The sequence below is a fragment of the Ictalurus furcatus genome, chromosome 1 (genome assembly GCF_023375685.1).
Source record: "Ictalurus furcatus strain D&B chromosome 1, Billie_1.0, whole genome shotgun sequence".
Taxonomy (NCBI): domain Eukaryota; kingdom Metazoa; phylum Chordata; class Actinopteri; order Siluriformes; family Ictaluridae; genus Ictalurus; species Ictalurus furcatus.
The window spans coordinates 26,835,190-26,858,339 of NC_071255.1; the positions used below are offsets into that span (position 1 = coordinate 26,835,190).

General features: G+C 38.0%; 1 protein-coding gene across 6 annotated transcripts in view; it reads right to left on the minus strand.

The window, feature by feature from the left end:
* epb41l3a (erythrocyte membrane protein band 4.1-like 3a) overlaps positions 1-23,150 on the minus strand; it is an 80,918-nt gene that overhangs the window by 9,834 nt on the left and 47,934 nt on the right. For 3 of the 6 annotated variants that reach the window (XM_053634902.1, XM_053634910.1, XM_053634892.1), the window contains 10 exons: positions 22,451-22,603; positions 22,262-22,359; positions 20,657-20,832; positions 17,946-18,029; positions 13,913-14,130; positions 11,515-11,562; positions 9,797-9,832; positions 5,795-5,983; positions 2,598-2,690; positions 425-553 (listed from right to left, as the gene is read on the minus strand). In XM_053634902.1, coding sequence (XP_053490877.1) covers positions 425-553; positions 2,598-2,690; positions 5,795-5,983; positions 9,797-9,832; positions 11,515-11,562; positions 13,913-14,130; positions 17,946-18,029; positions 20,657-20,832; positions 22,262-22,359; positions 22,451-22,603 — 1,224 coding nt within the window. The remainder of the gene's footprint in view (positions 1-424; positions 554-2,597; positions 2,691-5,794; positions 5,984-9,796; positions 9,833-11,514; positions 11,563-13,912; positions 14,131-17,945; positions 18,030-20,656; positions 20,833-22,261; positions 22,360-22,450; positions 22,604-23,150) is intronic. The other 3 variants (XM_053634915.1, XM_053634930.1, XM_053634922.1) reach the window with 3 other exon arrangements.

Consider the following 23,150-nt stretch of genomic DNA (forward strand, 5'->3'; position numbering starts at 1 on the left):
GTTTGTATGTTTATTGCTCAAATGTAACAGCTTCAGTAGATTAATATATTACGTTTGAAAAGACACCAGGATTACATATGGCTAATGAGGTGACTCTGAATACAAAATCCTCTACTGCCTCTGCTGGTACTCCAAGCAATAAATCTGTCAATAGGTAATGGATTGACAAGAGATGGCTTATAGACAAAACATAACAAGGACAAGGGGACACAGTGGTCTATAAAAGCATGCAGTACACTAGGCTGCAATAGCTCTGTGAATATAAAAATACCATACTGAATCATAGCTATGTTTCATATAGCATTGAATATTATAATAATGTAAACAGCCATAGCAATTCTATCCTATTCTTTAGAAAAGACTGCTTGCTATGGTTGTTGTACCAAGATGTAAACATTAGAATGCTGTCTCTAGTGTAGTCCACCTTAAATATGGCCCGAGTTTGCCCAGTAGTTGCTGAGGAGGAGGACCAGGTGTAAGTGCTGCTCTGTTCATGAGCAGACTTTAACAGAGCTGTGAGCTCCGGAGACATCCCATCGATTTGAGGCTTAGGCTGAGCACATAACCACAGAAGCCAGACACACACACACACGCAGGTATGGGGTTAAAATGAACACACACAGGCACAAACACGCACACACACACACACACACACACACACACACACACACACAACATTTGTCAGAACATAGAGACTGGAAACTTGGGAAACAAGGACATCAGACGGGGATATTGTGCCGAGTGAAGCTCTGAGTCAGTTTGCAAAATTTAGCATCTTCAGTTTGGGTTATTCATAAGAGAGGCAATTAATTCCTTATTTTCCACAGCGTCAACATACAGCAGCAATCTAACTGCCTGCTTCGCTAAATTTTAAACGACAGATATCTAGAACACTCAAAGAGGTTCGACGACAAATCAATCATCCTAGATTTTCACTGTAAATTAAAAAAAAAAAAAAAAAAAGTGAGCATTAAGTGAGAACTGACATTTCAGAGTTAAGACCTAACACCACTGAACCCCACAGAGACCACTCTAATTGAGATACTGTCGCTTTCCTTTTCGTTCCCGATGAATTTCAGATCACAACAGCCCTAAAAAGAGTGGAGTTACATCAGTTTCCACCGGGATTCAGTACCCTCTTATGAATAGAGCCCTCATCATTCCACATCAAGCAGCATAAACATCAGAGGGAACATAAAAGGAAAAGAAATCTCTTCAATCTGTGACTGAAGCCAAAGACATTCCATGTGTGACTGGCACCAGGAAGCCTGGTAAAAAAAAAAAAAAAAATCAAAAATACAAAAGAGGAAGTGAAATAAAATAAACAAACAAACAAAAAAATAAGCTGCTCATTTGTGTGCAAAATGAAGCGGGTCAAAGCTAGCGTCATAAAGCAGCAGGCTCGGGTTTAGAAGCAGGCGCGACATCAAATTCCACGGTCAGGTATTTGAGTCGGAAAATAAAAAGAAACACAAAAGACAAAGGAACTCAATATACTTTGAGAACATTCACAATAATGTACTAAGACTGCAAAGCGCTGGCTTTTAAGTAATTTGTTCATTTGAATTATTTTGGAAAGCCAGGCCTGGGAAGCTGGAGGGTGCTGTGTGGGGAGCACAGTGCTGGCATTATCAGTGTTGGTGTTATACTACCACTCTGGCGGTTGGAGAAGTTTTGGTTAGATAAGAGCCTGGGCTGGGGCTCACACCCAATTCCACTGACTTCGATGGAGATCTGAGTGGAGATTTAAGCGGGGACCTGAGAGGGGATCTCGGCGTAAGGGAGATTGCCTCCTTCATTGAGGAATCTGTAAGCAGCTTCAGCTCAGCTTTTTTCGCCTTTTCAATTTCCTCACTGGAGCGGATAGCCACCACCATTTTCACAATGCCTGTAGGCTCAGAGGGAGAAGGGGTCCTTGCTTCATTAACTGTGATCACTGGTGCTGTTATGGCTTCTGTGCCTGTCAGGATTGCAGGCTCGTACTTCTCAGTGGAGACTGGTATGATCTTCACAGCTGTGGTGCTAGTTTGATCCGAGAGCTTCTTCTTCTCTACTGTGATAGTCGGGGAAGGAAAGTCGTCATCTTTGGTGGTTGTCACGATCTTCCCTGTCGTGGTGTCATAGGACTTGCCGAGTGCGTATGTCTTATCACGCACTTCCTCCTGTATGGCTGATGGCTTTTTGAGAGCTACGTCTCCCAAAGCCTCGTCAGCAGTAACAGTGTTAGTAATGCCCGCTACTTTGTAGCTGACTATGTTTTTCTTTTCAGGTACCTTAGGTGGAACCTTGTTTATAATTACCCAACCATCAGACTCCTACATATAAGATACAGAAAGGCATGTTAGGCACCTCTGTGGGAGAAGTGGAAGACACACTTAAAGCAAACATACATGTCAGTAGCTACCAACACATTCTGATAGATCTTTAAAACATCTCTTTAAATGTATTTAATAAAACTGAACTCAGATATTTTGTCTGCTTACAAAGACGAGACACAATAAATCAGACATTAATGCACACTCAGGGCTATTTAGTTGGTCAGGTGAGATTTCAGAGGCATTCAAATGACAAAAAAAAAAAGAGGTAAATTCACCCACCACATCATCTTTCATGTCCTCCAGGCTGTACTGTTGGTCTGTACCCCTAGCAACCTCGTCCTCCTCAGCCGCTGCTTCTGGATCCTCTTTGGTCTGCATGAAGTCCAGAAAGAGAGTGATATCAGACGCTCCATAATAAAGGCACATTGTGGAACATGATTCAGAGAGATCTACAGTGTAAGAGCGACCTGAGCGTTATTTTAAACTACATACTGTATAACTTTGTCCTAACATGACTATGGTCTGACACAGCAATGGCACAGTCTTTGGTGTATTAGCTTCAGGTATTAATTATAAGTATTTATACCATAGCGCTGTTGAATTCTCAATTCTGATAACGTGTTCATATTCTACTTGAAAATTGGCTCATATTCTACTTGGCCATTTTTTGAAATGTAGTGCCATTATTTTAAATCACTGGAGTTTTTCATTGTCACTAGTGTCATAAGCACAGACCATTACACCAGTGACAGTTCGACCAGTGACAGTTCCACCAAATTTCTATTTGTCTATTTATTTTCCAGGATGGCACACATCATTAATCACACTAGCTTCAATAATTTATTCTATTAAATTATTGTTGACATGACCATACATTGTTCTGAACTCTGACCCTGACAGACCAAATTTTGGGATTTCTAAACACACATATTTTTCAAAATAGCATATAATAGCATTTAATATAACAAATAAATAAGCAATATTCTTAAATGTCTGCGAAAGCCTCTAAAACACTACAACTGGCTTGAGAGACAAGCTATTTTTCCAGCACTCAGCAGTTTCAAAGAAAATTTGAAAAAGTAATAAAGATGATAAACATGATAATAAATAATCAAACCATTTTCATTGCTTAGGAACCTTCAAAGTTATAAAATGATTTCTGTTATGTTGGGCTTCTTGAAAAGTTTTAAACTATGTCATGCCCAATGATTTAAGAGACCATATGGTTTTCACCTTATTCTGAGAATCACTCATATAATGTTTATGGAAGATTGCAACATACAGTAGCAGAAGCTGCCACTTTCATGGCTGCATGTCTCTCAGTCATACTGAGAATCTAATTTGTCTACAATCTGGTGATTCTTGCATGCTGTGACAATTGTACTTTTGATAACAAGCGTGATTAATATGTTATTTTATTTTCATATGGTCATGTGAAAAAAATAAGTACACACCATGGATTTTTTTTTTTTTTTTACATATTTGGAAAGCAAACATTTGATCCTCTTTGAAACAGTGGCTATTAATCAAGTTGATACACAATATCAAATGACACATAACGCTGACATTTTGTGGTAATTTTCACAATTTAAATGAACAAAAAACAAAAACAAATCAGTCACATGGAAAAAGTAAGTACATCCCTACATTTATCACACCCTCAAATCCATAAAATTAGCATAAGGAGTTGCAAGATTGGGTTCCAGTGATTAGAACCTGCTTAGGGAGTGCAGGTGGAACCTGTCTTATTTATACCAGTCTCATATCCAGTGTTCCCTTTGTTATTGAGATGTGTGATGTCATCATGCCAAGATCTAAAGAGTTCTATAAGGTCTGCAGAAAAGGTTGTTGATGCCTATAAATCTGGCTTCAAATTTCAAAAGACAAATTCAGCCCAAGAGCAGACCGTTTCATGCAAAAAGAAATCTCCAAGAACCATAAAATTGCATCACAGGATCTGCTAGCAAGTCTTGCAGCTGTTGGTGTCAAAGTGCATATGTCAATAATCAGAAATAGATTGCACAAATTTGACCTGCATGAGAGGTGTGCCAGGAAAAAACCTTTGCAAGACTACAGTTTGCCAACGATCATATAGGCAAAGACCAGGCCTTTTGGAATAATGTGCTCTGTATAGAGGAATCAAAGATAGAGTTGTTTAGCCACAGTAACTCTTTGGCACTGACCAAAGACAGCTTTTCAGGAGAAACACCTCATACCAACTGTGAAGCACGGTGGTGGAAATGTTATGGTTTGGGGTTGCTTCGCTGCCTCAGTGACTGGACAGCTTGCATTCATTGATTCAACTATGAATTCTGCATCATATCAAACAGTGCTTGAATATAATGTGAGGTCATATGTCCGAAAGTTGAAGTCGAACCGAAAGTGGCCCTTTCAAAAGGATAATGATCCTAAGCACACTAGCAAAACCACTAATGAATGGCTCAAAAAGAAGAAATAGAGGGTTTTGGAATGGCCTAGTCAAAGCCCAGATATGAATCCCCAGATATTGAAATGTTGTGGGGGATTTGAAATGGGCAGTACATGTAAGAAAACCCTCAAACATCTTGCACCTGAAAGAATATTGCATGGAAGAGTGGTCAAAAATTCCAGTAAGCCAATGTCAGAGACTGGTGGACAATTATGCAAAACGCCTACAAGAAGTTATTTCTCCTAAAGGGGGCAATACTAGCTTCTGAGGCCAAGGGTGTACTTATATTTTCCACAGATGATAATCATAATCTATTGATATTTCTGTTGAATAAATGATTGAAAAAAGCTAATTTTCCTTGTGGTTTTGTTACAAGTATGTCAACTTTATTAATAAGCACTGTTTCAAAGAGGATCAAATGTTTTGCTTGTCCAACTGTTGGGGTACTTATTTTTTCAGATGACTGTACACCGTTTTTACATCACCATATTTTTTTTTACATTTATGCATTAAAAAAAAAAAAGCAAACCAAACCAGTAATTCTGCTATGGTGTAAAGAGAACATATCTTGCAATCTCTGTGTAGCTGAAAATTATTCCTCCTCTGAATTGGGTATGTGAAGCTGCTTGAGATTATCTTTACTTCCAATCTCATTGTCTTTATGTGAACCGTTTGATGAAACATTATTTACAACCCTGTAGCAAAAATGTATGTCTTCAGGAAAATCAGTAAATCATTCTTCGCATTTATCTAATGCATTCATCCAGATCCAATCCACAGAGCTTTTTTTTTTTTTTTAAACAAGCCCCAATCATTTTCCCAGCATCTGTCAGCTGTGGCGGTCGCAGCACTAACGTCTCAAGGTTAAGAGCGCTGGGAATAATTCAGCCTTTACTAGGTACATTCAGTAACCTACATATCATCCTCCAAATGTTTCTGAAGAAGGTAATTTGTGTGCGAGACACAGCATCAGAATGGCCTATCACAAAAGAAATATACTACATCTGTCTGAATACTAGCTGAGTGACTGGGTCAGTACTTTGCTTACATCTTCAGGCACGAGGGGTTCAATCATAGGAGCCTCGTCCAGCCGGGGGGAACGCAGTGGGGATGAGGAGAGACGCTTCTCCCACTCTGTTAAACCTGATTTATTAGTGCCTCCCTCCAGGAAAGTCCTCTTCAGCTCACTAATATTGGTCTGGTGTTTGACCAGCTCATCAGGTGTTTTATCCACCTCCTGGAAAAACAGGAAAATTATTATTATTACAAGGGATAATAATAATAACAATAATAATACTGTAAATGTCAATGCAAAGGTCAAAGATTGGTGTCTGTTTCTTCCTGCACTCAGTACTAGCTCCTTCTCCTAACAATTAAAATACTGAATGTACTGAATGCCATCCATATTTAATATTGCCCTTTTATTTGCAGATTGATCACTAAAAGGGTTAGATTATACTGTAAACCATTCCACATTATCTCTGTTACCATGATTATCTGAGAAGAAGAAGAAGAAGAAGAAGGTACTAAGGGAAGAAGACTATAATGAGGAGGAGGAGCTGGTGAAGAAGAAGAATCATAAAAATTACTATAAGAACATTTTAATTGATAAACACAGCACAGAGGAAAGCCAGAGACCTACATATCTATATTAAAGTGTAAAGCTATAAACAAAAGAATACAATATATTGTAGAGAAGCATATGAATAGATTTCTAAAATGAAGAACATTAAAACGATTTTAGCTACACTGCCAACTGAAAGTTTTTCAATACCTTGCATTATATTTGGTTAGACTTCAAGAAATGGATCAAAGCTCAAAAAAAAATCAAAAAAGATAAATAAAAAAAACATAAGTGGACTCATCAGACCACATGACCCTTTTCCATTGCTCCACACTCCAATCTTTATGCTGCCTAGCAAACTGAAGTCACTTTTATTTGATTAGCCTCACACTGATTAGGCCACACAGATGTTTAGTCCCAATCCTGTAAGTTCTCGTCGCATTGTGCCTGAGGAAATGCTCTTACTTTCACTAGTAAACATATCCATAAGTTCTAATGTTGGTTTTTTTATAATGTGACTTCACCAACAGTTTTAAAGATCTCCGATCACGATCATTCAAGATGTTGAACATTTATTGTTACCACATTTCTTCCTCAAAGTTGACAGTTCACCATTCTCCTTCCAGGTTTTAATAATATGTTGGACAGTTCTTAACCAAATTCCAGTGATTTCAGCAATCTCCTTAGTTGTTTTCTTTGCTTGATGCAGGCCAATAATTTGCCCCTTCTGATACACAGTGACATCTTTTCCACGACCATAGGATTCGTCTTTTGACATGGTTGTTTAAGAAATGAGAAGCTACATTCTGCATCAGTTAGGGTTAAAAGAATTGTTGCCAGCTGAAACACATTAATCACTGCAATAATGAACCAATCATAGGCTCTTAAGTATTTGCTTATTTAAATCCAAACAGCAACCTATTTTTTTGGCCAGGCAGTGTAATACAGGGATTCCCAAACTAGGGGTCGCAATCCCACGGTGGTGTCACCTGATTTACAAAACGGGAAAGAAACTCAGAATCTCCACAATTGTTTCATTCATTTATTTTACAAATTAGTATTGGAAACATTGACAATGGGTTTTGTATGCTAAAATGGTGAAATTTTACTGGGAGTCATATTCAGACAAGTCACATTTAAATGAATAGGGTACATGTTATTTTAGTCTTTTTCACTATCCTGACAATAGAGGAGCAATAAAAATCTACTATTGTTACAGTCCATCTATTTCTGATGAACAAACTAATGTTGTGTCTCAAACTGCAATACTTATGTGCTATTATAGACCATTAGTGAGTATGAACACTAACAGGTTTTCCTATTATGATTTAAAAACCTACAGTATCATGTATCCTTCAAAACTACCGAAAGGTCTGTTTTGTGTACCAGTCTTTTGGTTTTAGTAAATCTCCATCAATTTCGATGAAGACCAAAGTTTCCATTTCCGCCTCCATTATGGAGAACACAAACTGCGACTTGACTTGCGCGTGAATTGGATTATAGTGAGCAAGACTTGCGCAGCATCGGCCTCACTCTCACTTCCCGGTGACCACCATGATCCAGTGGCAAGACTGTGTCAAGACAACTGAAGATGGCTCAGTGATTCATACACTCATTCATGCACTTCAAACACTTTGGAAACGCCAATCTGCCTACCATGCATGTCTTTGGACTGGGGGAGGAAACCGGAGTACCCGGAGGAAACCTCCGCAGCACGGGGAGAACATGCAAGCTCTGCACACACAGGGCCACAGTGGGAATCGAACCCCCAACCCTGGAGGTGTGAGGCGAACGTGCTATCCACTAAGCAGCTGTGTGCCCATGACCCTAAATGCACATTATAAATTTTCTGTGACCCCAAGCCTTGACCACCCTACATTCCAGATTTATAATATAGGACTGCTGTAACATTAGATTAGTAAATACTTCTTAGTACAAGGTCAGAGTTTTCGAGCCCATTACAACAATCATGAAAAAAGAGCTCATCAGTGTGTTTAACATAACTGTGCATGAAATCGCTAAACACTTTACAGTTTGACCTGGAAACCTGAGAGACAGGGATGCTTTGGCTCTGACGTGCTGTCTAATGAATGCCGCTTTTTAAATCTTACAAATGTACGTAAGATATGCAATGAGTGTGGTAATAATGTGCCATGTGCTACTGCTGCTTCTGCACATGCATGCAAAAGACAGTTAAGTAAGCTTGAGGAATATTCCTTTTATAGTGGCTTATGTTACACAGATGTACGTTACTCGCATAATAAAAAGTTCTAATCTTACAGCAGTCCTATAATATAAATCTGGAATGTAGAGTGGTCAAGGCTTGGGGTCACAGAAAATTTATAATGTGCATTTAGGGTCATTTGCTACAAAAAAGTTTGGGAACCCCTGATATAAAATCTACTGTAAGACAAATCCAGATGTACAGTAACTTATAGTTATATACAAACAGTGCAGCAAACAAGCACTCATTTAAAGTCTCATTACAATCTGATAGTGAACAATGAAGACGTCCTTAAAATACAAAGTATTCAATGGAACATGTGCTTAAATCTTTTTCCTTGTTTAATTGCCAGTGGGTAAACTGTAAAAAACCCCCAAAACAAAACACAAAAACAAACAAACAAAACAACTCCATCTGTTCAAAAACTTTGATTGGCAGTGTATGCAATATCCACAAACACAAATAAGACTCTCTCTACTATTAGTGTGGCTGCTATGTGGTCGCTATATTACAATCGCTATTCTCATTTGTTAGGGAAGAAAGCAAGCCGAACTTCCAATTTCATCATTAATGCTGAACCACAATCACAACACTTGACATTGAAACAGCAAGACACAATCAACACCTTGCAGTGCTTTAAACTAGGCTTGAGACTGCAAATGTTAAGTTAATGTCACAGCTATTGCGTGTTTTATAACTGTTCTGTTGGACAAATTCAACATATGTCCGAAGCTGCTACATGCTACACACACACTTGAATTTTAGTGTTTTGTTTTCACTCCATGCGCTACAGCTCTCATTCCTTACCAACCTCCAGCATCAGTCTACTATGTCTGATAAACACATTTTCTCCTTTAATTCTCCTCGTAAAACTGGGCTGCAGAGTAAAAGAGACATCAATTTATCAACTGAGAGCTTCCTACTGTCACAAATGATGAATTTTGTGAAGCAGCTTCTTTTTATCAACATTCTGGTAATATGATGCTGCTGGAAGCATAGATGCTGCATACACTTCATGTGGATCTTTCATATGTTACATCCCATATTGACACATACATGCAGAGGAACATTTTTTGTTATTTTAGACTAAGCTGTAAACTGAATCAAATGTCGTTTTTTTATTTTTATTTATTTATTTATTTTTCGAGTTTCTCAAACATTATGATATTACAGCTGTAACTATATATCTTTTTGCAATGATATCTTTTTTTAACTGATATCTATTTGCAATGAAACCCATAGTATTCAGAGAGTCTTCTCACCTGGTTCCTGATTTCAGACTCGTCTTCCTGGTCCGACTGCCAACAAGAGACACAAAATTGGACATTATCATATCAGTGAAACAATAAAAGAGAGATAATGCTGCAAATTTGTCAGTGAAAAAAAAATTATTATGATAAATGGAAAAGACATACAGAACAAATTGTTCTTAGATGATCCAACAGGTTAGAAAAAATAGTGGCTGACTATATTTCTAAACCAATTATTTTAATATTAATATCTGCTTCCCTGCTAAGCGTAAATCAATGGTTTAAAAGGATCGTTACTGATCATTACTGAAATGTTTAATTAAGTGTATAAATAGATATAGATATATGGATAGATATGCATGAAGGTTTTTCACTATATTGCTGTAAAACTCAGAGCTTAAACTCAGGGCTGTAAAGTTTAAACACTGGGTGATCTGGAGACAAATGAATAAATATACTTAAAAGGGACCCATTGTGCAAAATTCACTTTTACATGCTGTTTGAACATAAATGTGTGTCGGCAGTGTTTGTACACAACCACCCTATAATGGTAAAAATCCACCCACTCCTTTTTTATATTCCCCATAAATCATAAAGAGTGTCTCAAAATGTGACATCAGAACGTCACATTAGAACAGGCCCCGCCCACAACTGGTGATGGCCTCTGCCCTATTAGCACAGATCCTCCCCTGAGTGAGCTGCACACAGTCCGCCATGTTCTCCATGCTGGAGCAGCTACAGTGATAAGAAGAATGCCTCAGCTTCGTAAGCATTGTAAGTAGAGCTGCAACAACTAATCGTTAAAATAGATAATAATCGATTATGAAAATCGCTGTCAACAAATCTCATTATCGATTAGTTGGTCTGCGTGCGGCACGGGGTGCGTTTACCATAACTTTCTTCAGTTTACTGTTTATCAGTCTTACCTTTTATAAAAAGTAATGCATAAATACTATTATATAATATAAACTTACATATTAGTTTATCTTATATATAAATTTTATGCATTGTTGTTATGGATGCAAAAAACGCATTTAATTAAACTATAGTCCTAAATGAATAATGTATATTTTGGTGTGTGTCTGTGTGTATTGGGTTCTTTTCAGTCTTATTTAACTGGACAAATAGTTGGACAAAACACAGTGGAGTAGTTTTATTTTTGAAGGAAATGTGCCCCAAAAAATAGCTAAATTCATATATGTTTGTTCGAATCATTTTACACCAGACTGCTTTGTGAACGAGGGTCAATACAATGCAGGATTTGCTGAAAAGTTGATTCTCACACATGGATCAGTACCAACTGTTCATGATCCAGCTTCATATCCAGAAGACGTAAGTATTGCATTTTATATATTGTGAATTTTTGCAAATCACTTTTCCGAATGTGACTGTTAGCAAATTCCACGGCTAATGTGCCTAGAACGAGCTGTAAAGTTTCGCTCTTCTGGAAAGTGGGCGGGGAGCAGCAGCTCATTTGCATTTAAAGAGACAGTGTGTGTTTACTTTCACACCAAAAGGGGCATTTACAGCATGGTATAATAAATTATCTGCAGGGTTTTTTGAGCTGAACCTCCACAGACATATTCTGGGAACACCTGAGACTTATATTACATCTTGTAAAAAGGGGCATAATAGGTCCCCTTTAATGAAAACAAACAAACAAACAAATAAATAAATAAATGTGCTGATATGTGTGAAATGGTCAGGGTACAGGGAACTATATTACTAACCTCAGTAGCTGTCAATTCACCATCAATAGCAGTGTCTGTAAAATCAGTCTGTCATGTGCAAACAAGCACACATCCATTTGAAAGCATGCAAAGAAAGAAATCAATCTATTATTTTATTATTTCTCGTATATTTAATGCTCAATTTGCACAGTATTATTTCACACACACATACATATATGTATATATACAGTATCTCACAAAAGTGAGTACACCCCTCACATTTTTGTAAATATTTGATTATATCTTTTCATGTGACAACACTGAAGAAATGACACTTTGCTACAATGTAAAGTAGTGAGTGTACAGCTTGTGTAACAGTGTAAATTTGCTGTCCCCTCAAAATAACTCAACACACAGCCATTAATGTCTAAACCGCTGGCAACAAACGTGAGTACACCCCTAAGTCAAAATGTCCAAATTGGGCTCAATTAGCCATTTTCCCTCCCCGGTGTCATGTGACTTGTTAGTGTTACAAGGTCTCAGGTGTGAATGGGGAGCAGGTGTGTTAAATTTGGTTTCATCACTCTCACACTCCCTCATACTGGTCACTGGAAGTTCAGTATGGCATCTCATAGCAAAGAACTCTCTGAGGATCTGAAAAAAAGAATTGTTGCGCTACATAAAGATGCCCTAGGCTATAAGAAGATTGCCAAGACCCTGACACTGAGCTGCAGCACGGTGGCCAAGACCATACAGCGGTTTAACAGGACAGGTTCCACTCAGAACAGGCCTCGCCATGGTCGACCAAAGAAGTTGAGTGCACGTGCTCAGCGTCATATCCAGAGGTTGTCTGTGGGAAATAGACGTATGAGTGCTGCCAGCATTGCTGCAGAGGTTGAAGGGGTGGGGGGTCAGCCTGTCAGTGCTCAGACCATACGCCACACACTGCATCAAATTGGTCTGCATGGTTGTCTTCCCAGAGAGAAGCCTCTTCTAAAGATGATGCACAAGAAAGCCCACAAACAATTTGCTGAAGACAAGCAGACTAAGGACATGGATTACTGGAACCATGTCCTGTGGTCTGATGAGACCAAGATAAACTTATTTGGTTCAGATGGTGTCAAGCGTGTGTGGTGGCAACCAGGTGAGGAGTACAAAGACAAGTGTGTCTTACCTACAGTCAACCATGGTGGTGGAAGTGTCATGGTCTGGGGCTGCATGAGTGCTGCTGGCACTGGGGAGCTACAGTTCATTGAGGGAACCATGAATGCTAACATGTACTGTGACATACTGAAGCAGAGCATGATCCCCTCCCTTCGGAGACTGGGCTGCAGGGCAGTATTCCAGCATGATAACGACCCCAAACACAACTCTAAGACGACCACTGCCTTGCTAAAGAAGCTGAGGGTGAAGGTGATGGACTGGCCAAGCATGTCTCCAGACCTAAACCCTATTGAGCATCTGTGGGGCATCCTCAAACGGAAGTGTACTCACTTTTGTTTAGACATTAATGGCTGTGTGTTGAGTTATTTTGAGGGGACATCAAATTTACACTGTTACACAAGCTGTACACTCACTACTTTACATTGTAGCAAAGTGTCATTTCTTCAGTGTTGTCACATTAAAAGATACAATCAAATATTTACAAAAATGTGAGGGATGTACTCACTTTGGTGAGATACTGTACATATACATACATACAAAGAGCCCTCCACTAATATTGGCACTCTTGGTAAATATGAGCAAAGAAGGCTGTAAAAAATTGTCTTTATTGTTTGACCTTTTTATCTTTTGTTCAAAAAATTCACAAAAATTCTGCTCTCATGGATATCAATCAGTAACAACAAGAAATCATGGCACACCAATGATATTTGCAGTTCATCTTCCGTGCATGACTGCAATTATCCCGTGGCCTAGTAATGGACAGCTGTGTAAATTTTGATCACCAACAGTACTTCATTACTTAGATGAGGTGACTGATAATTCCAAAATCAGTGAAATAATCCTGCAATCAACATCAGGCAGTCTGAAAGCATGTTGTCATTAAATATATCAAACATATGAATTGGCAGCAGACGTCTGGGATTGTTTGGGGATTTGCATCGGGATTTGTTTGTGATGATTTAGGATTCCTCTGGATCTGCTTTTAGCACTATACTTTATGAATTACTGTTGGGACAGAAAAAAGTCTTAATATTAGGATTAGGATTTTCTTCTAAATCGGCTAGTTAGGAGCTAGCCTTTTAACCTTAAGGGTCTTTATAGCCTCAGATACTGAATGGAGAATTCATTACAGATATTAAAACCTACAAAAATAAACCTTGTGTCAATGTTCAATCACTCATGAACTGCAAAGTATATAACATTAATAATAAACAACACACAGATTAGTACTTCATTTTGCAAGTGTTTAGCTGTAGCAAGTTTTTCAGGAAAATGTTAATAAAAGGCATCATACCCTTGTGTCTTGTCGGACAGGAGTTGGTGGACTTGGCTGTGACAGTTCTGTAGCCTTAGTCGTCTCGTCCTCCTCCTCCACAAAAACATTTTCTACCATCACCACTTCCTCCTCCTCCTCCGATCTCTTCTCCTCGGCCTTCTTTTCTGGTGTAATTGTGGTGATGAGGTCACTCATGGCGATGCCCTTTGCAGCGCCGTACAAGGCTGTGCCCATCTCTACAACACACACACACACACACACACACAGCTTTTCATTCATTGCATAATAATTCAAATATGTACTGTAGTATGCAGTATGCTCAAAGCTTGGATGCTGATGTCATGACATTGCAATCAATAATAGCAAAGCCATCCTGCATTCATTTTCAAACCTACAGGGATTACGAGAACAGCATCAAAGAAACAGCAAAATGAACATACCAGAAACACAAAAATGCAGCCCTCGTTTCCAGATATTAGCCTTGATCCATGACAAGAATCAAAAGCAATATCCAAGTAGCACAATAATGATTCTGTTGTTTATATGTTCACATACAAAGTCACAGTCAAAGCCCAGTAAACTTTTCATTCTGGTATCTATAGAATATTGTTATATTTTATACCATTCTAAAAATCTTTATTTTATTAGGTGTTTTACTGCTTTTGAACCCTTTCTGCCATAACACCATATATTGTCATGTAATTCTGCCAAATCAAATAGTTTACATCTTTATAGATGCAATTCCCTACTGGCATTTTCCAAAGAGCAAATATACAATAAGTGTTCATTAATTGAAATAGTTTTTTTACAACCCCAATTCCGAGAAAGTTGGGCCGGTATGGAAAATGCAAAAAAACAAACAAACCCCAAAGTGTCATTTGAAAATTCAATTCACCCTGTACTATATTGAAAACACATTATTAACACATTATTTGATGTTTTACTTTGTGAATTTAACTTATTTTTGAAAATATACACTCATTTCAAATCTGATGAATGCAACACACTCCAAAAATAGCTGGGACAGTCAACTGGTTACCACTGTGTAACATCACCTTTTCTTTTAATAACACTTATTAAGCATTTGGGCGCTGAAGACACCAGTTGGTTAAGCAAGCGGAATTTTCTCCTATTCATCCATTATGCATTTCTTCAGTTGCTGTACATGGCCTTCGTTGCCTTATTTTGCGCTTCATAATGTGCCACACATTCTCAAACGGAGACAGGTCAGGGCTGCAGGCAGCTAGCACCCGCACTCTCTGCTTATGCAACCATACGCTTGAAATCCAGGCAGAATGTGGTTTGGCATGGTCCTGCTCTGGATGGCAGCATATGTTGCTCTAAAATGTGTACGTATCTTTCTGCATTAATGATGCCCTCAAAGATGTGCAAGTTACCCATGCCATGGACACTGACACACTCCCATATCATGACAGACGCTGGCTTTTGGACCTGACGCTGATAACAGCTTGGGTGGTCCTTTTCCTCTTTGGAAAGGGATGACGGCTGTTTAGTCCAAAAATTATTTGAAATGTTGACTCGTCGGACCACTAAACATGATTCCACTGTGTTACTGTCCATCTCAGATGAGACCGAGCCCAGAGAAGTTGGCGGCGCTTCTGGACAGTGTTGATGTATGGCTTCTGGTTTGCATAGTAAAGCCTTAACTTGCATCTGTGGATGCAATGGCGAATGGTGTTGAATGACACAAAGGTTTACCAAAGTATTCCTGAGCCCATGTCAGGATATCCATTACAGACGCATGACGGTTTTTAATACAGTGACGTCTGAGGGATCGGAGATCACACGCGTTCAGAAGTGGTTTTTGGCCTTGACCTTTATGCACAGAGATTTGACTGGATTGACAAATCCTACCGCTTTGTCTTTGAGGAATGTTGTTCTCAAAGTCTTGGATTACTCGCTGACGCATCTGTTGGCAGAGTGCCGAGCCTCGACCCATCCTTGCTCTTGAAGGACTAGACCTTTTTTGAAAGCTCCTTATATACTATAATTAAACGATTGCCTCACTGGTTTCACATAACCTTCTTATTTCAACTTGTCACATCGCTATTAGTACTAAATTCCTGTTTCAACTTTTTTTTTTGGAACATGTTGCATGCATCAATTTCAAAATAAACTTTATCTTCAAAAAACTATGCAGTTGATTAGGTAAAACATCAAATACCTTGTCTTTATATGTTTTATGTTTAAATACAAGTCAAAGTACATTTACAAATCACTCCTCTTTGTTTTTATTAGCATTTTCCATACTGTCCCAACTTTTTCAGAATAGGGGTTGTAATAAACTACCATTGAGTTAATACTTCTAGACTTCAGGTTTCTCTGTTTTCAACTCACCCTAGTTTAGGATGTTCACGTTAATTACAGTAGACATACAGGGCAGTTTATTTCAGTTTACTGAAACGTTGTCATTTGTAAAACAATGTTCAAAATAATTTCTCTGGCTGTAATGATTTAAAAACAACCATTACTTCTGTAGCTCTTTGCTTCTTCCCTAGATCATTATATTTATAGACTAATTTGAAACATTCTTTCCTTGAGGTAATTCAACTGTATTGCTACTGCTTTTGGTTTTATTGTGGGTTATGTGCATAAGGACATTAACTGTATGAGGTGGAGGTTTGCATGTATAGAGAATGTTTGATAAAAGGTGAAGAAAACAGGCTGGTTAAATACAATATATTGTAGCAGGTAATCATTAGTGTTTCTCAATGCTTACTTCTGTAGTAGATAGCTATGGCAAAACAGAATATACAAGGGATGTTAGCCACCTCATTTAAGCTTTTATATGACAACTGGAACTTCCTGTGGTTATGTCACAAGCCACACAGTACCATACTACAAATAGTGTACATATGATAGCTATTTCAGCATATTAGTTTCAGGACATTAGCTTTAAAACACTAGCAGTTTTTGAAAAATTACTTAAAAGTTACATTAGGATGAAACCCATGCCTAAGGATTAATTTACTTTGAAAACCATTATTGCAGAGTTATTATTGCAAACTGTGGGGCAAGAGAACTGCAGTGAGTGACCTGCCAGCCATTACAGAAATTGCCTAGGAGCTTCACATTTTAATGTGAGAGTATGCAAGAACAAAGTATCACTAAATAATATGCCAAAAGATCAGTCTACTTTTTCATAATAAAAACAGCAGATGAGCTAATCAACAAATAAATATTAAATGAGGCGGTCCTGTCTCCTTCCCCCATCTCACTTCAGTATAGTTTCGGCCAGTGGTCTCATCTCCACTGAGTTTCCTGTTTGAAACATGCACTGACGCAGTGCCCTCGCTTTCTGTCACAGTAAACGGAGAATGTTTTGAGTTCATTAATGTGAAACAAAACCTATCAAATCTACCACTTAGCTAACAGCAGACACATATATAGTTAACATCAATTAAATATATGTATTCAGGATATGCCAAATATGGTCTCAAAAAACCTGAAAGTGGGCCTCATGAGAAAAAAAGTAACAAATATGAAAAGTTGAATATGTCTGCTTTATCATATAAAAACATAAGTAAACAATCCAATCAGGCTGAGCCAACAAGCTGGATCACAAATTACACAAATGAAATAATGTGGTGGTGTACACAATAGCATCTTGACATTCTTATGCTTCGTCTATAAATATCATACAATATGTATGTTTTTTAAAAGTAACTCTTCTGACTAGAAATTTGATTTATCCTAAATTTCTGTATGACCCAATAGCTCAATGTCCTCAATTTACCTGGGGAATGTTCTGAGATTTAGTCAACGAGATTACTTTGAAATTAGCAGTCAGTGGTATGAGCCATGCTGACAAATATTCCCAGAAGACAAAATATTAGAAAGCTAAGCAAGGGGAGACTGTAGCTAGCACTGAGCTTGCACATGCTAGGCTAGCAGCTTAAACAGTCAAAAGCATGCAGAGCTGGCCAGAGGATTGCAGCAGACAGATAACGAGTAGTCCATCGCACCTATAACCATCCAAACTAGCAAGCTTTTACGGTCTAGGCTGGGGGTTGGAGATGCACGTATCTACCTGCTGGTTTAGTGCCATTCATAGTGATAAGTGGTTTAGATCCTGGGACTACAGTCGCTGTGATTTCGGGGATGCTCCGCTGAGCTGAGGAGAAAGTCAACACCACAAGAAAACTTGCTGACTGGTCAACTGGAAAGACACCATGTGTGTCTACAATCTGAGGCACATCTTTTCTACATAGGAATATTTAACGTATTTATTAGTATCTCTAAATGTGCTTGATGTACAGTCTGTAGTGCTTCTAGACTTATAATAAAGAAATTTCATAGGCACCATTGCTCCAACCAACCACTTTTTTTTAACTGTTACTCGTACCATGTCACAAGGCTGCTGAATGCGCTCGGAGGAAAGCACTGACTGCCGTCTTCGATATACATTTACTCATAAACACCCACGATTAACTAGTCAGGAGAACGTAACGTCATCCATCCCATCCAGAGAGCACTCCTGGCTATGGAAGGCTCTGGCAGTTTGTGATCACAAGTTTGAAGTCTGACAAAAACTGCCATAGCCTTCCATAGCCAGGAGTGCTCTCTGGGTGGGATGGATGATGTTACTTTCTCATGCGATCCTGAAAATGTTTTGTGTTGCACCACTTGGAAGCAATCAATGCATAATATTGCACTAGATGCTAGCTGCTTTGTTTGAGGCTGTTGTTTATAATTTATGAGCCTGAAATTTGCTTCATAAAGCTCTGCTCTTTTTTTTCCTAAAAGGCGTACATGTTAAACCACTAGCTGCATGTGTTCATTTTGTGATGGCAAACTGAGGAGAATGCACTGCAGAGGACACAAGACTGTTAAATGAAGTTAATTCAGTGTTTATCTAAAAATCTGTATGATGCAGCAATAAGCAATTAGCATAGGCATTGCAGTTAAACAAAGCCCTAAAAGTGGCAGGCATCGAGTAGGCAAAAAAAACCAAAACAACCCTCCTATATCTACAGTATATATCTATTTTTATTTTGTTTAAACATAAACATATTTGCCAAGACATTGCATGAAAAGTTATACCTAACCAGCAACTACTAGCTATTATTAGAGGTGCTAGTGCAATTTGCTTTGTTAATGTCTCTCTTGCATGTTAAACTTATACCTTTTATACATTCATGCTAATCAAGATCAACACAGAAGTTGATTTGGTCTTTATCAGTTCTCACTTACATATATGCATTGTTTATATTCATTATATATGAGCCAGGATATCATCCATATTTTTTAACAGAGTGAGTTCTTAAACCAAGTAATAATATTATATTTCTCTGTTTGATATTGAAGCATTTTTCCTAGCTGAATGGTCAATATATTGGGAGTGATACGCAGTTGCACAGGAAAGGAAGTTTAGCCACAGCCCTCTCATTTAGAAAGTCTCATTACAGAGGACTTAGATAATGGGAACTCACACAGGTAAAGTAGGCTTACATTGTTCAAATTAATAGTTTCATTTCTGTATCATTTCATATGTGAATTACTGTCCACATCAACGGAATGTTTCTTCATTAAATCTAGGAGAATAACAACATTAGTAGTCAAAACCACAGTGTGCAAAACAAGAGTCAAAATCAAAAGTCTGCTAGCTTCCATGAGCTCTCAGGGAGCAATAAAACTGTAATTTATTCCATTAATTAGAAACGAGGAGGAAAGAGAAAAAGTGTAAGTGTGCATTTGGAAGCAGAAATTATCAAAACAATGCTAAGAAGAAAATCCCTGGCCTGTCTTTCTGCCTTGCTCTCAGCAATGTGTTTCAGGAAAAGAAGTACAAAATAATGCTGGAGTTCATCAGAGGAGCCGCACCAGCACAGCAACAAGCGCTTCTCAGCAGAGATACTACAAAGCAACTTGGAAGACATTAATGGAGGTCTGGAACCAGCTGATAAAAACAGTGGGTAGAGCGAGAGTGAAGGCCATGCTGGATGAAAAAGGCAATGTGAACACAAAGGATAACAAACTCCAGTGAGGCTGACTGACATGCTGCCATTAGCAGAGGTACAAAAACATGTTGGCATCATTGTGAGGAACAGCCTGGGCTCATAAAGTGTGTGAGTTCTTGGCCGAGATACGATTTAGAGAAAAACACCACTGTTAAACAGATTATGGTAATTGAGTGTATAAATGCCAATAAAGCAAATTGTTTCTATTGGTATATCTGAAGATATTACAGTTACAATTTTATTACAATTACATCAGTCAGTTACTTTTCTCAAGACAGTGCCCTATAGTAACTGAATACAGTGACTGGAACGGGTGGCAGGCGGTGCTCAAAGACTGCCTTATTAGAGGGAATAATGTTATAATAATGTCACTGAATAGTACATCAGCTTTGTCCTCATTAAACTTGACTAAAGGTAGAACTGATTAAAAGTCTGTTCTTCAAATCAGATACAAACATTTATTTGCACTTTAATTAATTTTGCAGTTTGGGCTTGTGGAATAATTTATCTGTAAAAGATCAATTTAAATAATGATCCATTTAGGCTCAGGTTTTCAGTGCATTTTAAAAATCAATGCCATAATGAGAAACAGCAACTTTTGTACAGTTCTGCTAATCACTTTATAACGACTTATATGCTAGTGAATTATAGTCCTTATGTAAATGTAGAGATTTCATTTGCATAACATCACAATTTAATATGCATATTAAATGAATCTAGCTGCAGCAATTAAACAATCAACCACAGGTTACAGACATATTGAATGAAAGACTGAACCAACCTCCATCTAGACTGCGAGACATGATGTAGCGTTTGCTGGTGGAGCGCTCAAAGAAGGGAGCTGGGCGAACTATTTGTGAACTAGCCCGTCTCGTTTGGACTTGGGTTCGGCCACTGTAGCGGAACTTGGAACCAAGAGTCAGGAACTTCTTGGGTGGGGTTTCAGGAGATAACAACCTGATAAATAATGTTCATATGCTTTGGTTACATACTGGTATAAAGTGCCCATAAGTTAGTGCAACGCTTCTGGATTCTCATATTACTGAATAGATGCCTAAATGTGACTTCTTTACCAAAGTCAGGAAGCCTTTATCAGCTGCACCTAAAATCCATAAATTCTCTCTCTCTCTCTCTCTCTCTCTCTCTCTCTCTCTATATATATATATATATATATATATATATATATATATATATATATATATATATATATATATATATATATTATATGCTTCTTTCTTGTTTAGGCTTTAATACCTGCTAAAAAAAAAAAAGAAGCATGGGAGTTTAAGCATCAAGGCTAATACAAATGGCATTTAATAGTGACACCCTTTAAAAATGAATTATTTTATAATTTTTTCCCTTAAGTGATTAGGTTGTCTCTGACAATATTGTATCTGTGAAAAAGAACAAAATTTAGATGGCCAGTAATTAAATGTTAGTTGAGACATTTTTGTTTTTTTAAAGAAATAACAGACTGCTTTTCTGGCAATGATTTTTCCACATTAATAAACAGCTGTGTGTGATTTTACCCACCGATAAAAACTATTGCTCAAAACTGTAAGTTACTTTCCTTTATAGCACATCACTAATTGTGTTAATTTTCTGACATTATGGCTTGTAGTGCTGTAATAGTTCTGACTGCAAGGCAAATCACAAATTTATATTAATGTTCCTTTTCTAATACGTTATGGTTTCTTCAGTTACAGCTAATTCACAGGGACTTGTATGGTGGCTGTGCCACTTAACTAAGTCTAATAACAAATGGATTAAAATACATGTTATTTATCATATAATTGTTGATATGGTGAAGCTTTTTGTAGACATTAATTAACATTTATGAAGGAGTCTCCAGTGTCAGCACTGGGTAACAGTTAAAGGTAAAGCTGTTCTGACACAGGAAAGTCTAAGGCCAGAGGACTTTGAGTTTTACGCTTCCTCTGTAACATGACAAACTGCATTTTATTAATTTCAGGAGAATGACTGTTTATAGCTTCTATAATTTAAGTGATACCAGTAACGTTCCACAAAACATTACACGAAAAGAAGTAACTATAAACTGATAAATATATGACATATAGACTATAAATGTGACATATAAACATTTTTTACTCTTTGGCAAAATGCTGTGGTATAAGAGGAATAAAAACTTCAGGAAATGCTATTATAGGAAAATGATCATTTTCAGGGTGGTACTGTCATTCAAAATCACACTACCCACTCACTGATTATATTCCTACAGCAGCGTGCCCTGCAATTTTTATTCTTTATGTAACACCTATATCTAAATCATGTAAATCTAAGAACTAACTAAAAGTTAGTCATAATCATTGCAAAATTACTAGAACTACTCAAGTTTTAATGCTCCTCCCACTTTCATAATTCTCACCTGAAAAAGGTGTGGTGCTCCACGCAAACCTTCCAGAGTCTCTTAGCTGCTCTATGGTTGGGGAGTTTAAAGCCAATCGTGCTTTCGAACTGCTCAAACTAGACATTAATAACATACAAAACACATTTTATATATTTGTCAGCATGTTGCATTAAAAGGGCCATCCAAGTACTGAAACTCCGAATTCACCTCTCCAGGTCGGATTTTGATGTAGAAGTTATTCCTCTTGTACGAGATCTTGAGGACTTTGGGCCAAGCAAACCTGTTGATGCGCAGTCGGTCTCGGTAGATAAGGAGGCCAGATGAACACACTCCTAGCATTATCTCCACCCCCTCTGAATCCTGAGGAATGTTTAGGTAGATAAATTTGGGACAGTGCCTCATAAACAAAGAGACAACAATCACAGGAGAAACAGCTGAAGTTTTCTGAGTGGCTCCAAAGTAATATGTCAAATTTTATTTTAAAAAAAAACCAAAACTTTCAGCAGAGAACTGCTGGTAGACATAAAATCTCTGGCAATATATCCAGCCTGTCAGAAAAGTTTTTTGTTTTTTTTTAACCAATGGCTGATCAAAATGTAAAATGACTTGGAAACAGTGTGGCACTGCAGTAACGTCACGTTGAGTGTACAGATGCGGAACCAATGTTGAGCAGCACATGAGGTAAGACCCCTGAGAGAGAAGAAAATGCACTAAACATTCAGCAGGCAATGTGGAGCCTAATCTGGCTCTTTTTTTGGGCTGTGTAAATGTCATTGGTCAGCCCCACATGTCCTTATGCTTCAATTGTGTGCTGTACTAGCACAGAATATGATTCTCTGACAGGTCCGTTTCAAATGATCGCACACAAATGAATGCAATTGTGTTTCTCATCCGTGTGATGGGTGGG